The sequence below is a fragment of the Juglans regia genome, chromosome 1, assembly GCF_001411555.2.
Source record: "Juglans regia cultivar Chandler chromosome 1, Walnut 2.0, whole genome shotgun sequence".
Classification (NCBI taxonomy): domain Eukaryota; kingdom Viridiplantae; phylum Streptophyta; class Magnoliopsida; order Fagales; family Juglandaceae; genus Juglans; species Juglans regia.
Window position 1 is genome coordinate 15,483,272 of NC_049901.1, and position 21,584 is coordinate 15,504,855.

General features: G+C 39.0%; 1 protein-coding gene across 1 annotated transcript; it reads right to left on the reverse strand.

The window, feature by feature from the left end:
• Positions 1-88: 88 nt before the first annotated feature.
• Positions 89-21,001, reverse strand: LOC109014563 (RNA cytosine-C(5)-methyltransferase NSUN2-like). The gene is made up of 15 exons (XM_035689010.1): positions 20,594-21,001; positions 20,267-20,355; positions 19,622-19,688; positions 19,399-19,511; positions 8,720-8,786; positions 8,522-8,570; positions 8,197-8,282; positions 7,695-7,960; positions 7,532-7,587; positions 5,977-6,062; positions 4,133-4,225; positions 2,663-2,996; positions 1,763-2,295; positions 727-961; positions 89-654 (listed from the first exon to the last, which is right to left on the reverse strand). The coding sequence occupies exons 1-15, from the start codon at positions 20,783-20,785 to the stop codon at positions 293-295; spliced, it is 2,628 nt and encodes an 875-aa protein (XP_035544903.1). The 5' UTR covers positions 20,786-21,001; the 3' UTR covers positions 89-292.
• Between the last annotated feature and the right edge of the window lie 583 nt (positions 21,002-21,584).

The window sequence follows — 21,584 nt, forward strand, 5'->3', positions numbered from 1 at the left end:
GCCATCGAAAAACTTTTTATAATATAAAAACTTCGATCTAGACACATGCATGGTCATGGTTTCTAGGAGTGTGCGTAAAAGAGTAAACTTTCAGCAAAACAAACCCTTTAATTTCTTGTTCTTAAGAATCGCGTTAACATGATATGGTAAGAAAAATTAAGAGTCCACACTGTCAAAAAAGAGTTCCTCTAAAGTAGCAAAACGAAGGACTCTGCCACACTAATCATGATAATATTCAAGATTGGATTAGCTAATTATAATACAACACAGAAATATGTTTCTTGAAATTAGTTCAACTCCTGGTTGCAAGTATGCTACTCTCCATGTCCTCATTCCTTTCTATGTCATTCCTGTCCTCTACTTCGACGCCCTTAACAAGAGATTTCTCATCATGCATCAAAGAGCCGTTTTGAGCATCCATGTCCACATTCCTCTCTATGTCATTAATGTCCTCTACTTCGACACCCTTAACATGAGATTTCTCTTCATGCACCGAAGAGCCGTTTTGAGCATCCATGTGTATTAAGAGCCTTTCTAGCAGTTCTTGGCACTCAATTGCATTGACCATTACAGATAAACTGGCCCTGCCCTTCCAGCATCCAATGGCTATCGTTGACAAATCCACTTGGGTGGAATCTAATGAGGCTTTGCTACCTGCAGAAAAAAAATATGTAAGATATTCACGTAAATGGGAACTGATCATCTTGACAACATGGTAATGTATACCTTTGCTCAAAACTATAATACAGCAGCCTAGCATTAGGTTTGTTGCCTTCTGTCCAAACTCAGAATCAACAAAATCTGCAAATTTAATAGTTTTATATTGCAGAAGATGCTTGAAGTCCACTAGGGATGCATATAGTATCTGTTTGGTGACATAGGGAAGAATCAGTGGCAGTCCTTCGGAAGATATCCGGAACGCACATGGTGCAGAGCTCCCTTCTCTGGATGATTGTCTTTCCTGTTTTTTGACGGAGTGAAAAAAACTCCAATTACACAAAAATAGCAGTTATCTGGGAACTTTATTCGTGTAATACACTAGGATTAGACAGGAGTGCAGTTAAACTCATCACAAGCATTTTTTTTTTCTTTTTTGATGGGTAATAAGAGATTTTATTCCAAGTAAGTAGGCATATAGCCCAAGTAAACAGAAAGTATACATGAGAATACACCTAAATACAAACTAAAGCAAATTAAGAGAAAACATTACAAATATTCATGTCCATCACAAGCAAATAAAATGAAATTTGGCAATATGTACTCGTAAAAGAAAACCATTCAATAGATTCATTAGTTGGCAGCATAAATATGAACGATACCAGATCATGGGACTGGATTCTCATTTATTTTTCCATGTCTTTGTTTTGATACTCCATCAATAAAACCCCCAACATAGGTGAAAGCAAATTTGATCACGGTTCAACTCCTGGTAGAAATTATAAGCAGGGTAGCAAGCGCTTCTTGATTCTTTCTTTTGGGGCTAAAATGAAATGTTTTTAGAACAAACTTTAACCATTTGTACTGTTAATCGTATGCCAACTAAACTTTGACTTATAAAATTGTAGCTGATATGTTATGTTCCATCCAATGGCGCTATTCTTAACTTACAAGGCAGTTATTCATACACAGGAATCAGGATTGACACCCTCAAGAATAAGATGGGAGAGAAGGAAACCTTTTATGAACATGTAACTTTGAAACGGGAACTTAAACTAGGGCATACTAAATAATCATGGTAACAATGACATATAGAAATACTTACAAACATCTTCAGGCCGATGGACGTTATCTTAAGTTGCTGCCCTACTGAGAAATTCAGCTCAAGGACATCCTTAACTGACTTTGAAATATAGTATATCCTCTTCACATGGTTAGTATCGTTGTTTCTTGTGACTAGGTGCCCACTTAATGGAAAGGCGTCATCAATACCATAGAATAACTTTATGCTATTGACGATGCCTTCATCTTTGAAGAAAACAACAGGGTCAACCCCTTTCCACTTGCCTTGAGTTTGCTTCTTTCTTTTACCTCCAGCTTTCTTCACATCAATTTCCTTATGATCAAGTGCTTGGGCTTCTTCAGAATTCTGAACTTCACTTGTAATGCAAAGATGAGGTTCCACAGCAGCCTCATCTGGTTCATCTGTACCAGCCTCTAAATTGGCTACTGAATGTTTCTCATCTGTGCCATCTCCTGAAATAACCTCCACCCCACTTGTATCTTCAATAACCTGATTCAATTGTTTTGTAGATGACTCACTACCTACTTGCAGAGTATTTGGTTTCTCCTGCATGGCTGTGTACAAAAAAATATCAGTGTAATCATCTTGATGTGGAAGCCTAAAACAGCATGTAGAGAACAGGAATTACTCCAAAATAGATATAAATAATAAATTTAAAACTTTATTGCAAAAGCATGTCATAAACATGATGCATTTGCAAAAGGGTATCGAAACATTCATCTGATTTTCCAAAAACTTAACACTAGAAAAAAAAAATTATTGCCCACAAAGAGAACACAGAACAGAGAAGACACAAAAAAGGGATTTATCTATGGATGTTTAGCACATGCATGCGGTCGCTTTGGTTTTACCATGACCGATACCTTGAATGTCTTGGCTTCTCATGAGAAATATTATTAGTTAGATTAGATCTGAAGTTACCTGGCAGAGTGGAAAGTTTGTGGAAGACAGCAATAAAAAATGCTCCGCTGTTTTGATCATGAGGCATTATCCTCATGCAACGTTCTAGAGGAAAATTACAAACTTCCTCATCTAAATCATCAGCTAGAGCTACGGGATCCCCTAACGGCTGGAACCCATCTTTGGAATTTCCGTTACCACAATTCTCATGCTTTTCTCCCAATTCTTTATCAGGGTTATTCTCACTTCGCTCGACATAGATTCTGCCAGAAGGAAACATGCTAGGAACAATCACACTTCTGCGGTACTTAGGGACGTCTTTGTAGGAAACAAACCAGGTGCCCTTGTCACGCACCTGCATGTCCAAGAGAAGGAATGAAAAACCATATACTTGTACGCTGCATGTAGCCAGCTAAAGGTGTAATGCTGGAACTTATTCCACAAAGTTGACCAAAATTTTATATCATTGTCTTGCTACCGGGCAAGATCAGCAATTTGTTGCTTTTGATTTGGATAGAGAATACCATTTTCCATGTAAATATCCAGTCTGAACCCAGACATTTTTCATGCACAGCATCACTCACTACATACTCGCTCTCATAGGATTAACTTTTTCACTAATTTGAGAATATTTAGATTTATTTTAGAATAGATGACCCATAAGCTAAAAGTAACAACTTCAACGTTAAACCACGATACAACCAATACAAACATTTTCCAGTCAAGAAATAAAGGTCCAAGTAGGAAAAATTGCCAGGCATTGCATCAATTCCCACCAAATAGTCAATCTAAAAAGTGGCACCAAGTCCTGTTTCACCATTAATCAATAAGAGAAACAGCATTTTGACCTTAAGAGTGAAGCGGGAAAAACAGTAATACGGGATCCTCCAATTTAATTAGAAAGGTAAGCTTCTATCGTGCGCCAAAGTCAGCTGTACCGTTACTTTCATCTACAGGGTCATAATTTGATTTCGTTATATGTCCGGAGGTTCTGGTTGTACGAAGCCCAAATATTAATTTCGACCAGTGTACTACTACAAGTAACAGAGATTACTTTCTCTCCACTCCAAGTCTCAGATAGATATTTTTTGGAAGGTAAATCTGATATAGACATTGTTGTATGCAATGGAACCATGCCAAACACCCAATATTGATTCAAGCTAAATTTCCTCTCTAACAGAAGAGCAAGAAATGTCCTTTATGCATGGGCAATGAAGATAACTTTCAGTATACAAGAGTAATATAGCAATAGTGTCGACCAAAAAGAACACAAGACTACTACCCGCTTGGGTAGAACAGTAGTAATGTGATGGCTCAGGAACTAAATATTTTCAGTCCAATTTTCCTCGGGGTAACACAATGCATATAGTTTGCAGGTGACTGAGAGCAGGCATAGGGATTTTTCTTGCCTCATACACATCACCCATACCCCAGAGTAATTGTATTTAGTAAAAAAAATTAAAAACCATAATCTATACACCAAGAACTAACCTTCCATTTTTTGAGGCCTGGCCGGCGAACAAGTTGGGGAAGCTCACAAGAGACATCAACAAGTTCAAGAGACCCTCCACACTTCCGCAATATCTGTAGAAAATGAGCAATGGTGACCAAAATTTATGTGTAGGAATAAACCTCCAGTTGGTGCAGAGAAAGAAAGTTGCCACATCCATGAGGGCATAATCATTAGAAGAAATGGAATCCAACCATTCAAAAATATGACCATAATATAAATTGAAGACAACCCCAAGGGGTTGGCCCAATTGATAAAGGCCTTGGTCTTGGGGTATCACTCCCTTCAAGGTCTAAGGTTCAACACCTCATGGGTGCAAACAATCTTTTGGGGTCACACCCCTTGGTGAAAAGCCAGCGATTTAACCAGTTCCGTGTAGGGAAACTTCCGAGGGTACGGTGCACGGAACTGGGGTTTACTCTACAGGGGTAGGTCCGAAGGGCCCTGCCTTGGAGAGGTTCTCCAAAATCAAATAAATAAATAAATAAATTAAAGACTAAAGAAGACAACAACTTGGTAAGATCAAATACCAACACATTAAGCCGAAATTGACCCAAATTTGACACTTATGTTAAGTTAAAAGAAAATAAAGTAGAAACAAAAAGTTGCAAGCATAAAATTCACATGCAAATTATCTCATATGTTATACAGCAACATGAGTTTAGGAAAACAGATTAGATCTTCTCAAGACACAAGGTGCTAACAATCTTAGAACATAATGAAAGTGAAAACTGAGATAGGAAATTCCAAAATACTAGAAAGCTAGCTTCAAAATCAAATTGTCCAATCTGTTCTTCTCCATCTACTTATTTATACCAACTTTCTGAATTCTCAGTCAATTAAAGTAAAAACCAGTTATTAAGAAATTTGAAAGTAGACAGGAAATCGAACACTTGCTGTTATTACTCTTCAATTTACTGCTGAGGTGCCGTGAATTGTCTTCAGATAGAGGAGTTCCTTTAGGGACACACGAAAGTAGTGCATGACAATCATTAGATGTAAAGTTGGTCACAAAATGAGCACAAACCTCGTGTTTAGAGGAATGGTACATAAGTAAAATAATTTTTAAAGGGAAGAAAATGTTATAGTTGAAGCAGAACTGGTCCATAATGGCTGCCATCATGGAGAGAATGGTCAATACATAAAATCATAATTATTCAAGAATCAAAATTGATTTGCTTTATATAGAGAATACGTTGTGACAAACAGGCTTTACTTGTAAAAAAGGAGTTGTGACCAACGTACTTTAGGATGTGGACATAGCATAAACATTCCAAGTCTTGGAGAGATGAATAAGCTGGTGGACACTGTAGGATTTCATTAGGAGATCAGTAGCAGTGTAGGACAGGTTTGTCAATGACCACATCTTGGCCTAATCAGGTGTCTTCATTCAAGTGAAGATTTTAAAAGAGCAGCCAAGGGACCAGGAGCACAAAATTTACTTGTCCATACGTAGAATCTTTACTCTTTGTTTTTTTTTTTTTCAGATTAGGCATTTTCTTGTGTAACCCCAGTGTACTTGGGTTGTGCCCCCAGCACTTAACAATAATTCGCGGTATCTTTACTTATCCCAAAAAACAAAAATTATTCTTTTGAGCCTATCAGCCTACTAGTTCTACCTTTTCCTAATGCCATCTTTGAGTGATAAGACAGTTAAATCTAGAAATAAAAAAGAACCTCCTGCAGGCTGTTAAAAGAGTTGATATGTTACTTGATATAGAGGTAGGGTTTGTGCACGTGCACACAAAAAATTGAGCAAGTTCATTGAACCATAGCTTCATTCACTAGCTGGATTCATTGATGTAGAAAAATAATTGATAATTACCTCAGCAACCACAGCTTCATTCTCAACTGGATTCATTGAGCAAGTTGAGTAAACCATTCTGCCGCCAACTTTAAGCAAGGATAGACCTGCATAAACAACACAGTTTTTGTAAGTTTTGAATACTCACTAGACTGCATGCGCAGACCCAAATACAAACACTAGTATGGCCTTCGTATATTAACTTAAAAAGGAAAGACCAAGTGGCATGATAGAAGTTCCATCTAATACAACAAACATCTCTTGAACACCATCAATGAACCATCAAAAAACTTGAGTCTAAGCAACAACATGCATTGTAATGTAATGACTAAATAAAAGAAGGGCTCTCGAAGAGATTAGCCTCTTGTCAGCACCACGGGAACCTGTGACTTACTCGAGACAAAACATATAGTAGAACTGTTTCTTTCCACAATTTTTTTTTTTAATGACGGGGGAACCGCCCCACGGTAGAGCCCTTAGGACTCACCCATGGAACCTAAACCCCCGGGAGACTAGCATAGCAACCTACCGCCATGGCCTCCCACTTAAATCGCAGTTTGATCCCAGGGGGAATCGAACCTGTGACATGGGGCTCACGCACACAAGTTCGCCCTTACCACTTGGGCTACCCACAGGTGGGTTGTTTCTTTCCATATCTCCCTTAGACACAAATTCACATCAACATTTCAAGAAAAACACCATTTTAGCAGGACAATATCCGAGTCTTTTTTTTCGATTTTATTTTAGTTGGAATTTCTGACAAGATTGGATCAAGATTTAAAACTAAATAAGTGAGCCAGAAAGATAGTTGATTCACAGAGTCACTGGTCAAACCAGTTTGATCATAAATACATATATTATAATAAAATAGAATTAAAAAACTATAAATATACAAGTATGGTATAAGTTAGACTGAAAAATACTTCTGGTCCCCAAATATATAACAAGGGTCTGAATTTCGTCTCTGAAATTTGAAAAGCCTCAGTTTAGTCCTTAAAAAAACTTAAATGGTAGCAATTTAGTTCTTACATCCATCAAGGGGGGGAAGTTGCTGATGCAGCAAAAGGAAAACTAAGGTGGCATGTTAATAGTACCTGTGGCATGTGAAATGGCAACATTGCCATACCATGTCAACAATTGAAAATTATATTAAATTATTTTCTTACCTTAAAAAAAAGTCTATCTTCCTCTCCGTCTCCCTCTTCTCCATTCCAAATCCCACCAGAGCCACCACCATCATTAACTTTCATTTTCCATCACGTGTTCATAAAATATAACTTAAGAAAATGGATCCAATTGGACAGTAGGAAAATTTTAAAATGAAAACTTAAACTTCAGGCCCCTACCAAGTTAGGAAAAAAGGCTTTCAGACCATCTAATATGATGGAATCCACCTAGATGAGTTAAGTTCTTACAGAATATGCACAAATATATCTAGTCATTGTTAATAAGTATAATCATCTAGTTGGAACAACAAAATAAATCTCAAAAAGACTAAAAAATCATATAATCCAAACAAGCATTGTTGCATACAATAAAGAGGATTTCTGATTTAAATTTTTCCATCAAAGGTTACCTCGAATGGCAATCTGAACTTGGAGGTTATGGATCCCATTGCCCAATCCTGGATTCCTGTATTAAGAAAATAAAATCTTATCCACCACGAAAGAAAGGTAAAAACAGAAATGGCGTTATAAAATTCAAGAAACAAAAGGTAGATAAAGGGAAAAACACACGACCATTTCCTCCAGATATCAGGAGCCTTGCGAAGTGTACCATCTCCACTGCAGGGAACATCACATAAGACACGATCAAAGATAAGTTGACTAATACTCGGATGAAATCCCATTGTACTTTCAGAAGAACTAGAGCAATTTCTGTTGGAACGGCAGCCAGGAAAATGTTGAGCTTCATGATTTGTGACTATCAGATTGGCAGTGCACATTCTTTTTGTTTGGTGGATGAGGAGATTACATCTTTGGACGTCAAGATCGTTTGCAACAACCTGAGAGAATGAAGAAATCAATTTCAAAACCAGAATTAGCAGAGCGAGAAGAGGTTCAAATTTTTTTTTATCGGCAAAACAAGGATTTCATTGAGAATAAAATAGGCGTAGCTCAAGGACTTCATTGAGAAGTTCAAATTATATCAACAGACCAAGTTAGCCAAGCTAAATAAAAAGAGCAGACTATATACAAATATAAAATCAGTAGTAAACAGGAATGGTTAAAGGACACAAACCAATCCATCAGGCAGTGATCCTTCTTTGGCTGATCTGTGTATAATCTCAAGCAGTTGGAATGTTTTTGATCCTGGTGCAGCACACACTGAGCAAAAGCAAATAATCAGTCAGAAAACACTTGGTTAAATATCCCGATTTTCTTACATGTCAAATGGGTTTTCAATTATTTTTTCCCTGCAACTTTAACAACCATTTGATGAATGTGAAGACAAAGATGAAGCAGCAGTTATAAAATAACTTGGTTAAAAATATTATCGAAAATAAGATATTACAATACAAAGGAATGTTTAAAGAGAATTTTTAAATGCACAATAAGTTGCTTACTGTCCAGTACAAAATGATATGAGTGTACATCCAGGAAGAGAGGAGGCACCTGCATCACAAGCAATCACTAATCACAAGTAAATATTTTAACCATTAAGGAAACAAATGCATCCAAAACGCAAAGAGATTTTTAAAATCTTTTACAAACATCAGTACATAAACTTCAGGAGTGACAGGGTGTGTATAATGTTGGCTTACCATGCTGACAGCCTCCTGTCTTGTGATATTTCCAATTTCATTTTCAAGCTTTAAGAACTCATGGAACCTGGAAAATTCACATATCATAGCAGAATGAGAACAGACATACGGGCTGAAATCCAGGATAAAAAGCAGGTACATATTGCATATGGTCAGAAGTCTTGTATTCTTCTAAACTCTTTGTTGTCTTCATTGTGCTCTCTAGAATGGGTAGGTAAACTCTTTAATTCTTTGTTATTCTAAAATTTTGGGTAAGCATCTCTCTTTGTTATCTTCTAAAATATTTATTCTTGCCATCCCTCCCATTTTTTTTGACAGATCATATAGTGTGTGTACTAACACCCTCCTATGATTTATATTGTTGGCTTGATGATGCAACTTCCTATATAGACGATTCTATGTGCTCTTTTGCTTTTGTGTTAGCATTTGAGAAATAAGTGTTATGACTTATGGGTTTTACCTTATTTAAAAGATGCATGCTATGATGCCCTTGTTTTATATCATCATGGATGTTATATTCCTGCATTTCACCCTTCTTCACACAGTGGCATTGGTAAATTGGCTTACTGAGGGGTAAAACTTTTTTTTTTATAAGTAATAAATTTTATTCAAAGAAACAGACATAAGCCCAAGTACACAGGACGTATACAAAGGAAATACCTACAACTTCCAGAAACAAAAAAGAAAACTACCACCATAAAGCTAAAACAGATGCAGAAAATTAATCGTCATTACAAAAGCTTTAGCCCAAGAACTCAAAGTACTCAAGAAAAAAACCCTAAGATCTCCCAAAGAACGTTCTCTATCTTCGAAGCATCTCCCATTTCTTTCGAGCCAAATGCACCACATAAGACAAGGAGGAATCATTTTTCAAACACTCATCACCTTCTTACAGCCCTTCACACCCTTCCACCCTACCAATAAATCCACCACTTCCCTGGGCATAATCCAATGTAATCCTGTCCAACTCAAAACCTCATTCTACAAGAATCTTGTCACTTCGTAGTGAAGGAAAAGGTGATTTACAGATTCTCCAACCCTTTTTTTTTTTTTTTGATAAGTAAGATATAAACTTTATTGATGTGAATGAAATAGGCATATACCTAGTACACCGGAAGTATACAGTTGAACACCTAGATACATTCTACGAGTGTTAAACTAAAGATAGGAATTCATGTATATCATCCCCATTTAATACAATAGCTGAAAACCAAAGCAATAAAGTGTGCATAAAATAATTCTTCAGCTCCAACATTGTTCGTTCCTTGTCTTCGAAGCAGCGCATATTCCGTTCCGTCCAAATACACCACATGATACACAACGGAATCATTCTCCAAATTGCTGCCACATGATGACTGCCCTGCAATTTTCTCCAACAACCCATTAGCTCCACCACTCTCCTAGGCATTACCCAAGCCACCCCGACCCGTCGAAAAATCTCATCCCATAGCCCTCTTGCTACATCACAATGTAGTAAAAGATGATCTACCGATTCTCCATTCTTTCTACACATGTAGCACCAATCCAATACAACACATCCTCTTTTCCTCAAGTTATCCGTGGTTAAGATCTTCCCAAGGGCGGCATTCCAAACAAAGAAAGCAACTCTAGAAGGCACTCGAGACCTCCAAATGTTCCTCCATGGGAATGAGGTGTGATCCTGAGAAATCAGAAGTTTATAATACGCTTTTACTGAGAATTTCTTATGATCCTGGAGCCTCCATTTCAAGCTGTCTTGTTGTGCCATAGTAGACCCAAAAGAATGTAACAAGATGAAAAAATCTGAAACCATAGATAATTCCCAATCATGAATATCTCTATTAAACAGAATATTCCACTGATGCGAGCCATGTGCAAATAATCGCACACAGACACGTCCTTGTTAACTGCAATACGATATAAAGCTGGAAACACCCTTTCCAATGCGTGATCTCCACACCACACATCTCGCCAAAAACTGATTCGGTTACCCTCGCCTGCGACAAAACGGATATGATTTACGAAAATAATCCACCCCTTCCTTATAAACTTCCATAGCCCCACTCCATGCCCCCCTCTCACTTCTTTAGAACACCAACCACCCTAATCAACTCCATGTTTAGCATCTATTATTTCCCTCCACAAAGAACCCTCTTCCATATGATATCTCCAAAGCCATTTCCCCAACAACACTTTATTAAAAGTTCTCAAATTACACACACCCAACCCCCCATACTCAACTGGAGAACATACTGACTTCCAATTAACCAAATGAACTTTCTTCTCCTCCCCTAAGCCTCCCCATAAAAATGCCTTGAAGAGTTTCTCGATTCTATTCACCACCCCTACAGGCATAGGAAAAAGGGATAAAAAATAAGTGGGAAGATTTGTAAGGGTACTCTTGATAAGAGTGAGACGACCCCCTTTCGAAAGATACACCCTTTTCCATCCAGCCAACCTTTTTTCTATCTTTTCTACTACCCCATCCCATATAGCTCTACTCTTGAAAGTAGCACCTAGCGGAAGGCCCAGGTATTTCATTGGGAACGAGGACACCCTGCAACCCAGAAGACTTGCTAAATTGCGTATATTAGGGACCACCCCCACCGGTACCATCTCAGACTTGTCAAGATTCACCTTGAGCCCTGATACTGCTTCAAAACAAAGTAATAATGCACGCAAAGTTTGGACCTGACTCCTATCCGCTTCACAAAACAACAGTGTCGTCTGCGAAAAGAAGATGTGAAATGATACAAGAGCTACCAGAGCCATTTCCCACATGAAAACCAGATAAGAAACCCCCACTAACAGTAGCCTGCAACATCTTGCTCAGCGTCTCCATAACTATGACAAAAAGAAAGGGAGATAATGGATCACCCTGTCGCAAACCCCTCGAACTATAAAAAAAACCTGCAGGAGTGCCATTAACTAGCACTGAAAACTGGGCCGTTGAAATGCAAAAACGCATCCAGGAAATCCACCTATCTCCAAAGCCACACCTCTTCAATAAATACAAAAGGAAATCCCAGTTCACATGGTCATAAGCCTTCTCCATGTCTAGCTTGCAAAGAATACCTGGACTTCCCTCCCTCAACCTAGCATCCAAACACTCATTTGCAATGAGCACCGAATCAAGTATATATCTCCCATGAATAAAAGCATTCTGGGGCTTGGAGATAATATTTTCCAGCACTAGACTGAGCCGGTTAGCAAGGACCTTTGAAATAATCTTATAGACACTGCTAATCAAACTTATTGGACGAAAATCCTCAATATTCGACGCCCCATATTTCTTTGGAATGAGTGCGATAAAAGTCGCATTAAGTGATTTTTCAAACTTTTGATAAGCATGAAATTCACTGAACACCCGCAAGACATCACCTTTCACCACATCCCAACAAGTTTGAAAGAAACCCATTGAAAAACCATCCGGGCCCGGCGCTTTGTCCTTAACCATACCAGATATGACCTTGAAGATCTCATCTTCCACAAAAGGTCTCTCCAATACACTCACCAGCTGTGAATCAATTGTCTCAAATGGTAAGTCATCAAGCTTCGGCCTCCAAGTTGCTGGTTCGGTAAGCAGAGTCTCATAATAATGTGCAATGTGACTTTCTAGATCAGCCGAAGAAGATAGCACCTGTGTACCTGAATGTAACAACTCAATCGCATTATTGCGTCGATGAGAATTAGCCATTTTGTGGATAAACTTCGTACACCTATCACCCTCTTTCAACCAGAGGGCTCTGGATTTTTGACGCCATGAAGTCTCTTCTAACAGCAAAACCCTTTCCAATTCTGCCACAACCGTCACTTTTCTCAATAACTCCTCCTCCGAGGCCCTTCCCAATAATTCCTTACCCTCCAACTCTTGCAACTCCTCCAACAAAATAGACTTCTGATTGTCAATATGACCAAAAACTTCCAAGTTCCATTTCTTCAGGTCTTGCTTTAGAGCCTTCATCTTACCTGCAAGAATAAAACTCGGAGTGCCGCTAAACTGGTATGAAGTCCACCAATTTCTCACCATCTCTACAAACCCGTTCACCTTAAGCCACATATTCTCAAACTTGAAGTACCGGCGACCCCCTTGAATGCCACCACAATCTAAAAGGATGGGAAAATGGTCTGAGCTGACTCTAGCTAACCTTTTCTGGCTAACTTCTGGGTAGTGTGCTTCCCATAACGGCGAGACAAGAAATATATCCAATTTCGACCAAACACGGCCATTAGACCAAGTATACTCACCACCCACCAAGGGGAGGTCCATAAGATCCATATCAAATATGAACTTAGAGAATTCCGCCATGGCCAAAGTGTGTCGATGATGCCCCGATCGTTCACTAGGAAAGCGAATAATGTTAAAATCACCCCCCATACACCACGGCACATCTCATAAAGAGTGTATTCCCGCCAACTTCTCCCACAACCGTCGTCTATCACTATCTATGTTAGGACCATAAGACCCTGCAAAAGCCCAAATCCACCCATCGCTCACATTTTTGAACACCACCGAAACCGAAAACTCTCCAACACATTCCTCAATCACCTCAACCACTCTTCTATCCCACATTAATAATACTCCACCTGATGCTCCCTGAGAGGCTAAATAAGACCAACCCAAATAAGAGCATCCCCAAATACTACGCACAATACTTCTATCAATAAGACCCAACTTTGTTTCTTGCAAGCATATCACATCTCCCTTCCATAGTCTCAATAGAGCTTTGATCCGAAGGCGTTTTTCCCTATTATTGAGACCCCTTACATTCCAAGAAACAAGCTTAGGCTTCATTAACACTTAACTTACCCCTCCCTTTTGATCTAACCCTTCCACTACTCCCCTCCTTGACATCGTAATTGATGGAGCATGTTAGGCGTTTAAGTTCCCTGTCTTGCTTTGAAGCTGATTTCGAACGGCTAGCTTCAATAGCCACTAGAAGGGCCATAAATTGTTCCTCATAACCTCCAAAAGAGACCCCGAATATTTTCTGTAACTCCTCTACCTTTTTAAAAATCCAATTCGTCGAATAACTCCCATAATCACTGGGAGGGAGTGTACATAAAGGAGTAAGAGTCCCCTCTTCCCCAATACTGTTCTTGGGAATCACCGAAACCATTAGTTTATTTGTTTCACCATTTACAACCATATTATTAATAGGAGAATCATCCCCAGCAACTAACTCATCAGATCTGCTCCTCACCAAAAGTGGAAGACCACTCTGAATCACATTACTGTCCCGCGAAAGCATCTCACCGCAACGAGGCAGCTCTCTATCCCTCAAACCAGACTGCTCATGCCCTTCTTCTGGAGCTTCGTCCACCACACAAAATTCCGAGAATTCATTTCCCATCAATATCTCTGAAGACAAGGACGCAGACGCAATCTCTAACGCCAGAAACTCCCCCTCCTCTGTCTCTTCCCGTCGGACCTCCTTCGCCGCCTCACCTGAATGGTCGTTCGAGTGTGTCGGCAGCTTCTGTGCCGGCAGGGTTGCCGATAATCCATTTATCGGCGCCACAGAAGCACCCTGGCTCTGGTCCGAAATCTCGGATCCGAGGCGGACCTCGTTTCCCATCTCACCAGAGGGGTCGACCGAGGTTGTCGGCCACTTCTGTGCCGGCAGGGTTGCCGGTAATGAGGTTATCGGCGGCACTCTCTTTCCCTGGTCCGATATCACGGATCCGAGACCCTTCCCCGACCCGGCTATCTCCACTGCCCTCCAGACCTTCACAGGGCCTGATGCCTGACCCTTACCCAAGCCCATTGTTCTGCTCAGCCCCATACCAGGCCCACCAATTCGGCCCATCACCTCCTTGCCTTTAACGCAGCGTTTTAGATGATTTATTTCATCTAGCACAATGCCGATCTTCTCCTCCAATCCCGTTAACATCTTCAAAATGCTTTCCTCATTTAGCCCCGCCAAACTGCTTTCTGCTACACCATGCCGCTGCACGTCCTCAGGTATGGTTACACCTGACACCACTAACGCATCCTGATACGGTAACTTCTTCAACACTTCACTGTACGTCCTTGCCCCACCTGCCAACGATGATGGAACACCTCCCTCACCATTGTTCTTCTTTGCAGCAACTATCTGAAAATCAGCCATCTCCATTAAAATGTCAGCAAGCTTTTTCCATCCCTCCCCCTTCCTTCCTTCCGGAATCACTAGCAAACCTCTTCTCTTATCACGACCAAATTCTGAGATGGAAATAAAACTACCATTAAAGTTACATCCCTTCCTCACTATTATCACAGTGTCTCCTTTTCTACGAGTTTGCAGAAACTCCTGAGTACCCACTGTTACTGCACAACCCTTCACCATAGAACCCAGCCAACCCAGAGTTTCCCAGTCCACTGAAATGTACTTCACACCACGATGACTACTTTCTATAATCCTCCACCACTTTGCATTCTCCTTTTTGAGCTCGAACAACTTCTGATCAATGAATACCTCCTTGCACAACCCCATCTAAAACCAACCCACAGCCAATGCAAACCTAATGATTCAGAGGAATACACTAATCCCCTCAAGAGGGAAAGCCATTGATGAATCACTACCAACTGAAGTAAAAAGACTAAAACAGAGAAAATAGAGAGTCTCGAACAGCTCACACTCCTGAAGCGACTTTGGCTATTCAGTCACAAACAACTAACAGAGGTTCACCCACTAACAATGATTTTGCACAAAACACAGCAATCCGCAATAAACAACCTCTCCTAAGGTTTTCAGTAGTCAACACTTTGTCCAAAGAAGCCACCCAAAAGAAAAAAGCAACCTTAGAAGGAACTTTCACTTTCCAAATACGTTTCCAAGGGAATACACAACTACCATGGCTTGACAAAATTCTGTAATAAGATGAAACTGAAAACTTAGCATTTCCAGCAGGAATCCACACCATACAATCCTTTCTATCTTGGACCAGTTTTGAGCAGTAAAGTTTAACCAGCAGAGCCTTAACTTCATCCACCTCCCAATCATTAACATCCCTTTTAAAAATAACATTCCATTCAACCTTGTTGTTACTATTGCAATACAAATCACAGACAGCTGCATTTTGATCCCTTGCAATTCTGAAAAGGGCAGGAAATTCCAGCTTAAGAGCAGTATCCCCACACCACAAATCATGCCAGAAGAGTATCCTCTTTCCATCTCCCATCTTCAATCTGAAATTATTGGAGAAGGAATCCCAATCTTTTCTAATAAATTTCCACAAACTAACCCCGTAAGCTCCACTAGATGCTTTAGAACACCAACCTCCCCACAAACTTCCATATTTCACATCTATCACATTTTTCCATAGAGCCTTGCTCTCCAATTGATATCTCAAAGCCATTTCCCAAGTAAAGCTCTATTAAAAACCCTTAAAATCTTTAATCCCCAAACCACCGCAATCCAACTGTTGACAAACCTTCTTCCAACTAACCAAATGATACTTCTTTTCCTCACCTATGCCTCCCCATAAGAAGTTTCGAAATAAACTCCCAATTCTCCTTTCAACCCTTTCCAGAAGAGGAAATAGAGAAAGGAATTTTTTTTTTTGATAACTGAGGGTGTCCGGGCTAGCTTGCATTCATCTCAACTAATCCCACGGGGCCCTGAAGTTAACAACCAGGTAAACCTCCAGTGGCCCTAAGGGGACTCGAACTGGTGACTATTGTGGAGTAAACCCAAGGCCGGACCAGCTGAGCTACCCCTCAGGGTTATAGAGAAAGGAAATAGGTGGGCAGGTTAGACAGAGTACTTTTTATAAGAGTGAGTCTACCCCCATTAGACAAAAAAATCCTCTTCCATCCAGCTAACCTTCTTTCAATTTTTTCTATCACCCCATCCCAAATGTTTATAGCTTTAAAAGAAGCCCCCAAAGGAAGTCCAAGATACCTCATAGGCAAAGAAGAGATTCTGCACCCCAGTAAGTTTGCCAAATCTGATAAATTCTGAACATCACCCACAGGAACTATTTCAGACTTCGATAAATTAACTCTTAACCACGAAGCAACTTCAAAACACAGTAAAAGTGCTTTTAAAGCACGTATATTATCCAAATCAGGCTCACTAAAAAGCAGAGTATCATTAGCAAATAACAAATGAGAAATCTTAAAATTATTCCTTATCTCATTACCCACCACAAAACTGGACAGAAAATTACCCTCCACAGCCTTTTCAATCATTCTAATCATGGCATCCATGATCATAACAAAAAGAAAATGGGACAAGGGATCACCTTGCCTCAAGCCACGAGAACTACAGAAGAAACCAGTCGGTTCTCCATTCACCAATATCGAAAATTTTGAAGTCGAAACACAATGCTTTATCCACAATCTCCATTTAACACCAATGCCATATCTCCTCAAAAGATAATCAAGAAAATCCCAACTTGCATGGTCATAGGCTTTTTCCATATCCAATTTAATAAGAATACCAGCTTGTTCCAACTTCAATCTACTATCCAAACATTCATTAGCAATTAAAACATTCACCCCTCCTTTTCCTATTATCCCCTTAAATGGCCCATATTCACTGAACCACAGCAATGACAATAGTTGTAGCCTGTAGGACAAAGAAAGTTAGCATATTGGAAGGATTCCCAAGCCAGAGCAAATGTTGGTTTGGGGAATAGTCTCTTAAACTTCTTCTCTATGTTTGGTTCAACTTTATATGGTTGGTCTAGAATTCCAAAACTTTTTTTTTTATAAGTAATAAGAGATTTTATTCCCAAGAATAGGCATAAGCCCCAAGTATACAGGACGTATACAAAGGAGATACCTACTACTTTCTAAAAACAAAAATAAATCTAAAACAATTCTGGAAATTATCATCCATTACAAAAGTTTTAGCCCACAAACTCAAAGTACTAAAGAAAAAATCCCTAAGGTCTCCCAATGAACGTTCTTTGTCTTCGAAGCATCTCTCATTCCTTTCAAGCTATAGACACCACATGAGACAAGAAGGAATCATCTTCCAAATATCAACAGTATTCTTGCTACCCTTCAATCCCTTCCACCCTACCAATAAATCCACCACTTCCTTTGGCATTACCCAAAGTAGACCAATCCGATTCAAAACCTCATTCCACAAGAACCTGGCCACTTCACAATGAAGAAAGAGATTAACACATTCCCCCCCATCCTTCCAACACTTACAACGAGGTATATGTTACCATATGAATATTTACTTCTGCATAGTTTAGCTTCTTTTTTTATAGGTAATCAAAGATACTATATTCATAGAAATAGGCCATGCCCAGGTACACAGGAAGTATACATGAAGAACGCCTAGCTAGAGGTTACAATAGAGAGAAGAAGATCGTGGACACTAAGTCCGTTACAAACTATGGCCCCCCTGCCTATAAGAACAATGACTTAAAAAAGAAAAGTTTTAGCTCATCCATTGTTCTCTCTTGATCTTCGAAACTTCTAGCATTTTTCTCCCTCCAAATACACCAACACATGTATATTGGTACCAATCTCCATATTGCCGCTATTTGGGATTCGTCGCGTAGTCCTCTCCAGCTTGCAAGGAAATCCACCAATCTACAAGGCATAACCCAAGACAATCCGACTCTTGAGAAAAAATCATACCACATAACCTTGGCCACCTCACAGTGTAAAAGCAAATGATCAACTGACTCCCCATGCTTCTTACACATACAACACCAATTTAGGACAATAACCCGTCGTTTCCTCAAATTATCTGTAGCGAGGATCTTGTCCAAAGATGTTGTCCAAACAAAAAAAACTACTTTTGAAGGAGCTTTCGTCTGCCAAATGCTCTTCCACGGAAACATAGCATTCCGGAGTTCATAAGCTTTTGATAAAAAGAACTGACAAACAAAATACCTTTATTAGAATGATTCCAAAGTATCTTGTCTCCTGTGCCCCTTAAAATACTTGTAGAATATAAAGCCGCAAAAAACTCCATAATAGACTCCAACTCTCAATCTTGAGCAGCCCTAATGAAGTCAATATTCCATTGAGGGGAGCCATTTGAAAAGACCAGAAGGTCAGCAATCGATGCCTCCCTTTCTCTAGCTAGCACAAAGAGAGCAGTGAAAGTATCTCCTAATGGCCAACATACTCCCCTCCTTCACCAGAGTAAAGGATTTAGATTCTAAGACTAACAACATAGAAGAACCCATATTGACCAACTCCCCTCCTTCAATAGCCATTCATCATCACATTGAAACCAGGTTAGAAATATGCTACACAGATACATGGCTAAGGGGAGTATGGTGTTAGTCAGAAATCTGAAACCAGGTCAGAAATCTGCCAACATACTCCCCTCCTTCATCATCATCACCACATGGGTTCTTCTATGGTGTTAGTCATAGAATCTAAATCCTTTACTCTGGTGAAGGAGGGGAGTATGTTGGCCATTACTGAAACTAGTTTTATCTAGTTTGACGAGAATGACTAAATGTGTGATTATTTGATAAAGGAAAAAAATAGGAGAATTTCAGAATGGTCATCCCTTTAACCGTTATGATCCCTCAATAAGGGATCACAACTAAGGTATTATTACATTAACTTTTTAATGGCATCTTCAAACCTTGACTTTAGTTGGGATCCATTTGGGGTCGCTACAAAAATTCTAGAATCAAATTTGATATATACTGTATGCGAAGACAACCGGCAATCTACACATGCAATTTACTCTATTACACTAACATATATCATCACACAAAGCATGATTGACCTCTCAAGTGTTTGGTTCTTCCTCAGCTGCATGCGGGAAAAATTTGAATGCCAAGCAAGATTCTCAGGGTACCAAGGCAATGGTCTAATAGCCTCCGCTTCACCATCAGTGACCTTAAAAAAATGAATGCAAAAGAAACACAAGAGCTTGTCACAAATAATGAACAATACCGTCATCAAGATCATCACTGCACTACAATTGCCAAGTTAATTGTGTATCTTACCTCAGCTTGAAGAGATTTCATAAAGTCATTCTCTAATTGTGATCGAATGTCGGAACAAAACTGGCTACTGCAAACAATGAAAGTATGAAAGATATGTCATCGTCAAATTAAATCTATTGGAATCTTGGGAAATCAAATACAATTCCAAAAACATTTTAAATTGCACAGAAAAAGGGAAAAGGCCAATTTCTGATTGTTTCAATTTCATTAGTCACAGGAGTCCCCATGCCATTAGCACCTATGAATTTCCATGTTTATGTTTTCTGTAATAGGGAACTTTATCTTCTACGGCAAAGAATTGAGGAAACACCCAACAATCCATAAGCCACTCTTCTATTATATAATATATATCTTATTATATATTTTTTTATATATTTCTTTTGAAAGGGGTAGGGAAAATATTTTTACCTAAAGTTTACACTTTTTAGGGTTTAAGTGGAAGTTGGTTGCTTACATTCATTGCCGCCTACTTGTTTTTGGCTCCTTCCAAACATTTTCTACAATTCATTCTCTCTACCAAAACAAATGCTTAAAAGAGCACAGCTAGACGTCTAAAGGAGTTCCATCTCTCCATTTTCTGATAAAATCACGCCAAAGGCCATTTCAATAGAATATGATATCAAAACACGCCAATTGTGACATTACCTTGAATTAATTCTAAAAGCAGCAGGCAATGGTTTTCGAAGAACTTGCATGAAGGAGTCCCACTCCTCAGGGGACACAATCCCTTGCTCCTAATATCACCAAAAAAAGTGAAAAAAAAAACCACAAGTTCGTATTCCCACAAAAAAAGAAGAACATTAATAATATAGCATAATATTCTGAACTCAATTGAGTAAGTATGATATCAAATGGACAAAATAATCCATGCACACACCAACAAATAAAGAACAAAAATTCATACATAAGATAACAGCCGGAACCCGTTTGAGTGTATGAAAAATACTCACCGAGTATATAGAGTAAAAGTACCTTATAGTATTCATCGAAGGCAGGGTTTTGGGTGGCGAAGGGCTGCCAATGCGAATTCTCATTATTGCTGCTGCTGCTGTTGTTGTTGTTGATGTTTTCAGAGGAAGGATCGGATTTGGGGCGCTTCCAAACGTTCTCTCTGTTCTCCTTAAAATGCCTTCTCTGGGTACGAGATCTTCCTCTACCTCCCATTTTGGACACAATGCGTTACTGCTGCTGGCTGCGTGAAAGGAACTGCGTTGTGGAGCTGTGGTCGACGGGTCGTAAACAAGAACTGGGTTTGAGTTGGAGTCGGATCTTCGCACACGACTCTCGAGTCAGTCTCCTGCTACCATCTTATTTGTAAATGTGAGCTTCGCTATTTGGGTTTCAGTTAGGGTTGGGTTTGGTTTGGTTGGGCTTAGTTGAAGAACCATAACCCAAACGATGCCTTCAAGAGAAGTCTTGGGCTAACCCAACGCCATCTAGACCTAGATATATATCGTATTGCAAAAGCTATGGAATAACATATTAATCAAGGGTGATAATATGTAACACAATTTATAAATTTAATACAAATATAACACAAAATTAGCAAGGTTAAGATTGATATAATTGAGTTTGGATTAAAACGAATTGACCTGTTAAGATACGATTAATAAACGGATCAACCCAATTAACTTAAAATCAATCCGTAATAATTTATTTAAATTTTATTTCAAGATTATAATTTGATTATTATTAAATGGTAAAATTAGTATTTTTTAACGTGTTCATATTTGTATTGTTGGGATTGTAATTCTGAGCTTATGCTCATATTAGTTATTGTTGAGTTTGTAATATTTATTTTATTATAGGTTAGAATCTGAAAAATATTGATAGTTTTATTAGTAGGTAGTCTTATTATTTTCTTTGGAGATATTGTGGGTCATGTTTAAAAACATAATTTTTTATATAAATTAATTTTTTTATATTTATTCGACCTGCTAAACTGATAAGATTGCTTGTGGGG

Coding starts and splice junctions, on each gene's coding strand:
- LOC109014563 (XM_035689010.1), bottom strand. CDS start 20,785: ATGGGAGGTAGAGGAAGATCTCGTACCCAGAGAAGGCATTTTAAGGAG. Junction 8,787..19,398: donor AAGAACCAAACACTTGAGAG/GTCAATCATGCT, acceptor TGAATTTTCCAG/GTTCCATGAGTTCTTAAAGC. Junction 7,961..8,196: donor GATCACTGCCTGATGGATTG/GTTTGTGTCCTT, acceptor TCATTCTCTCAG/GTTGTTGCAAACGATCTTGA.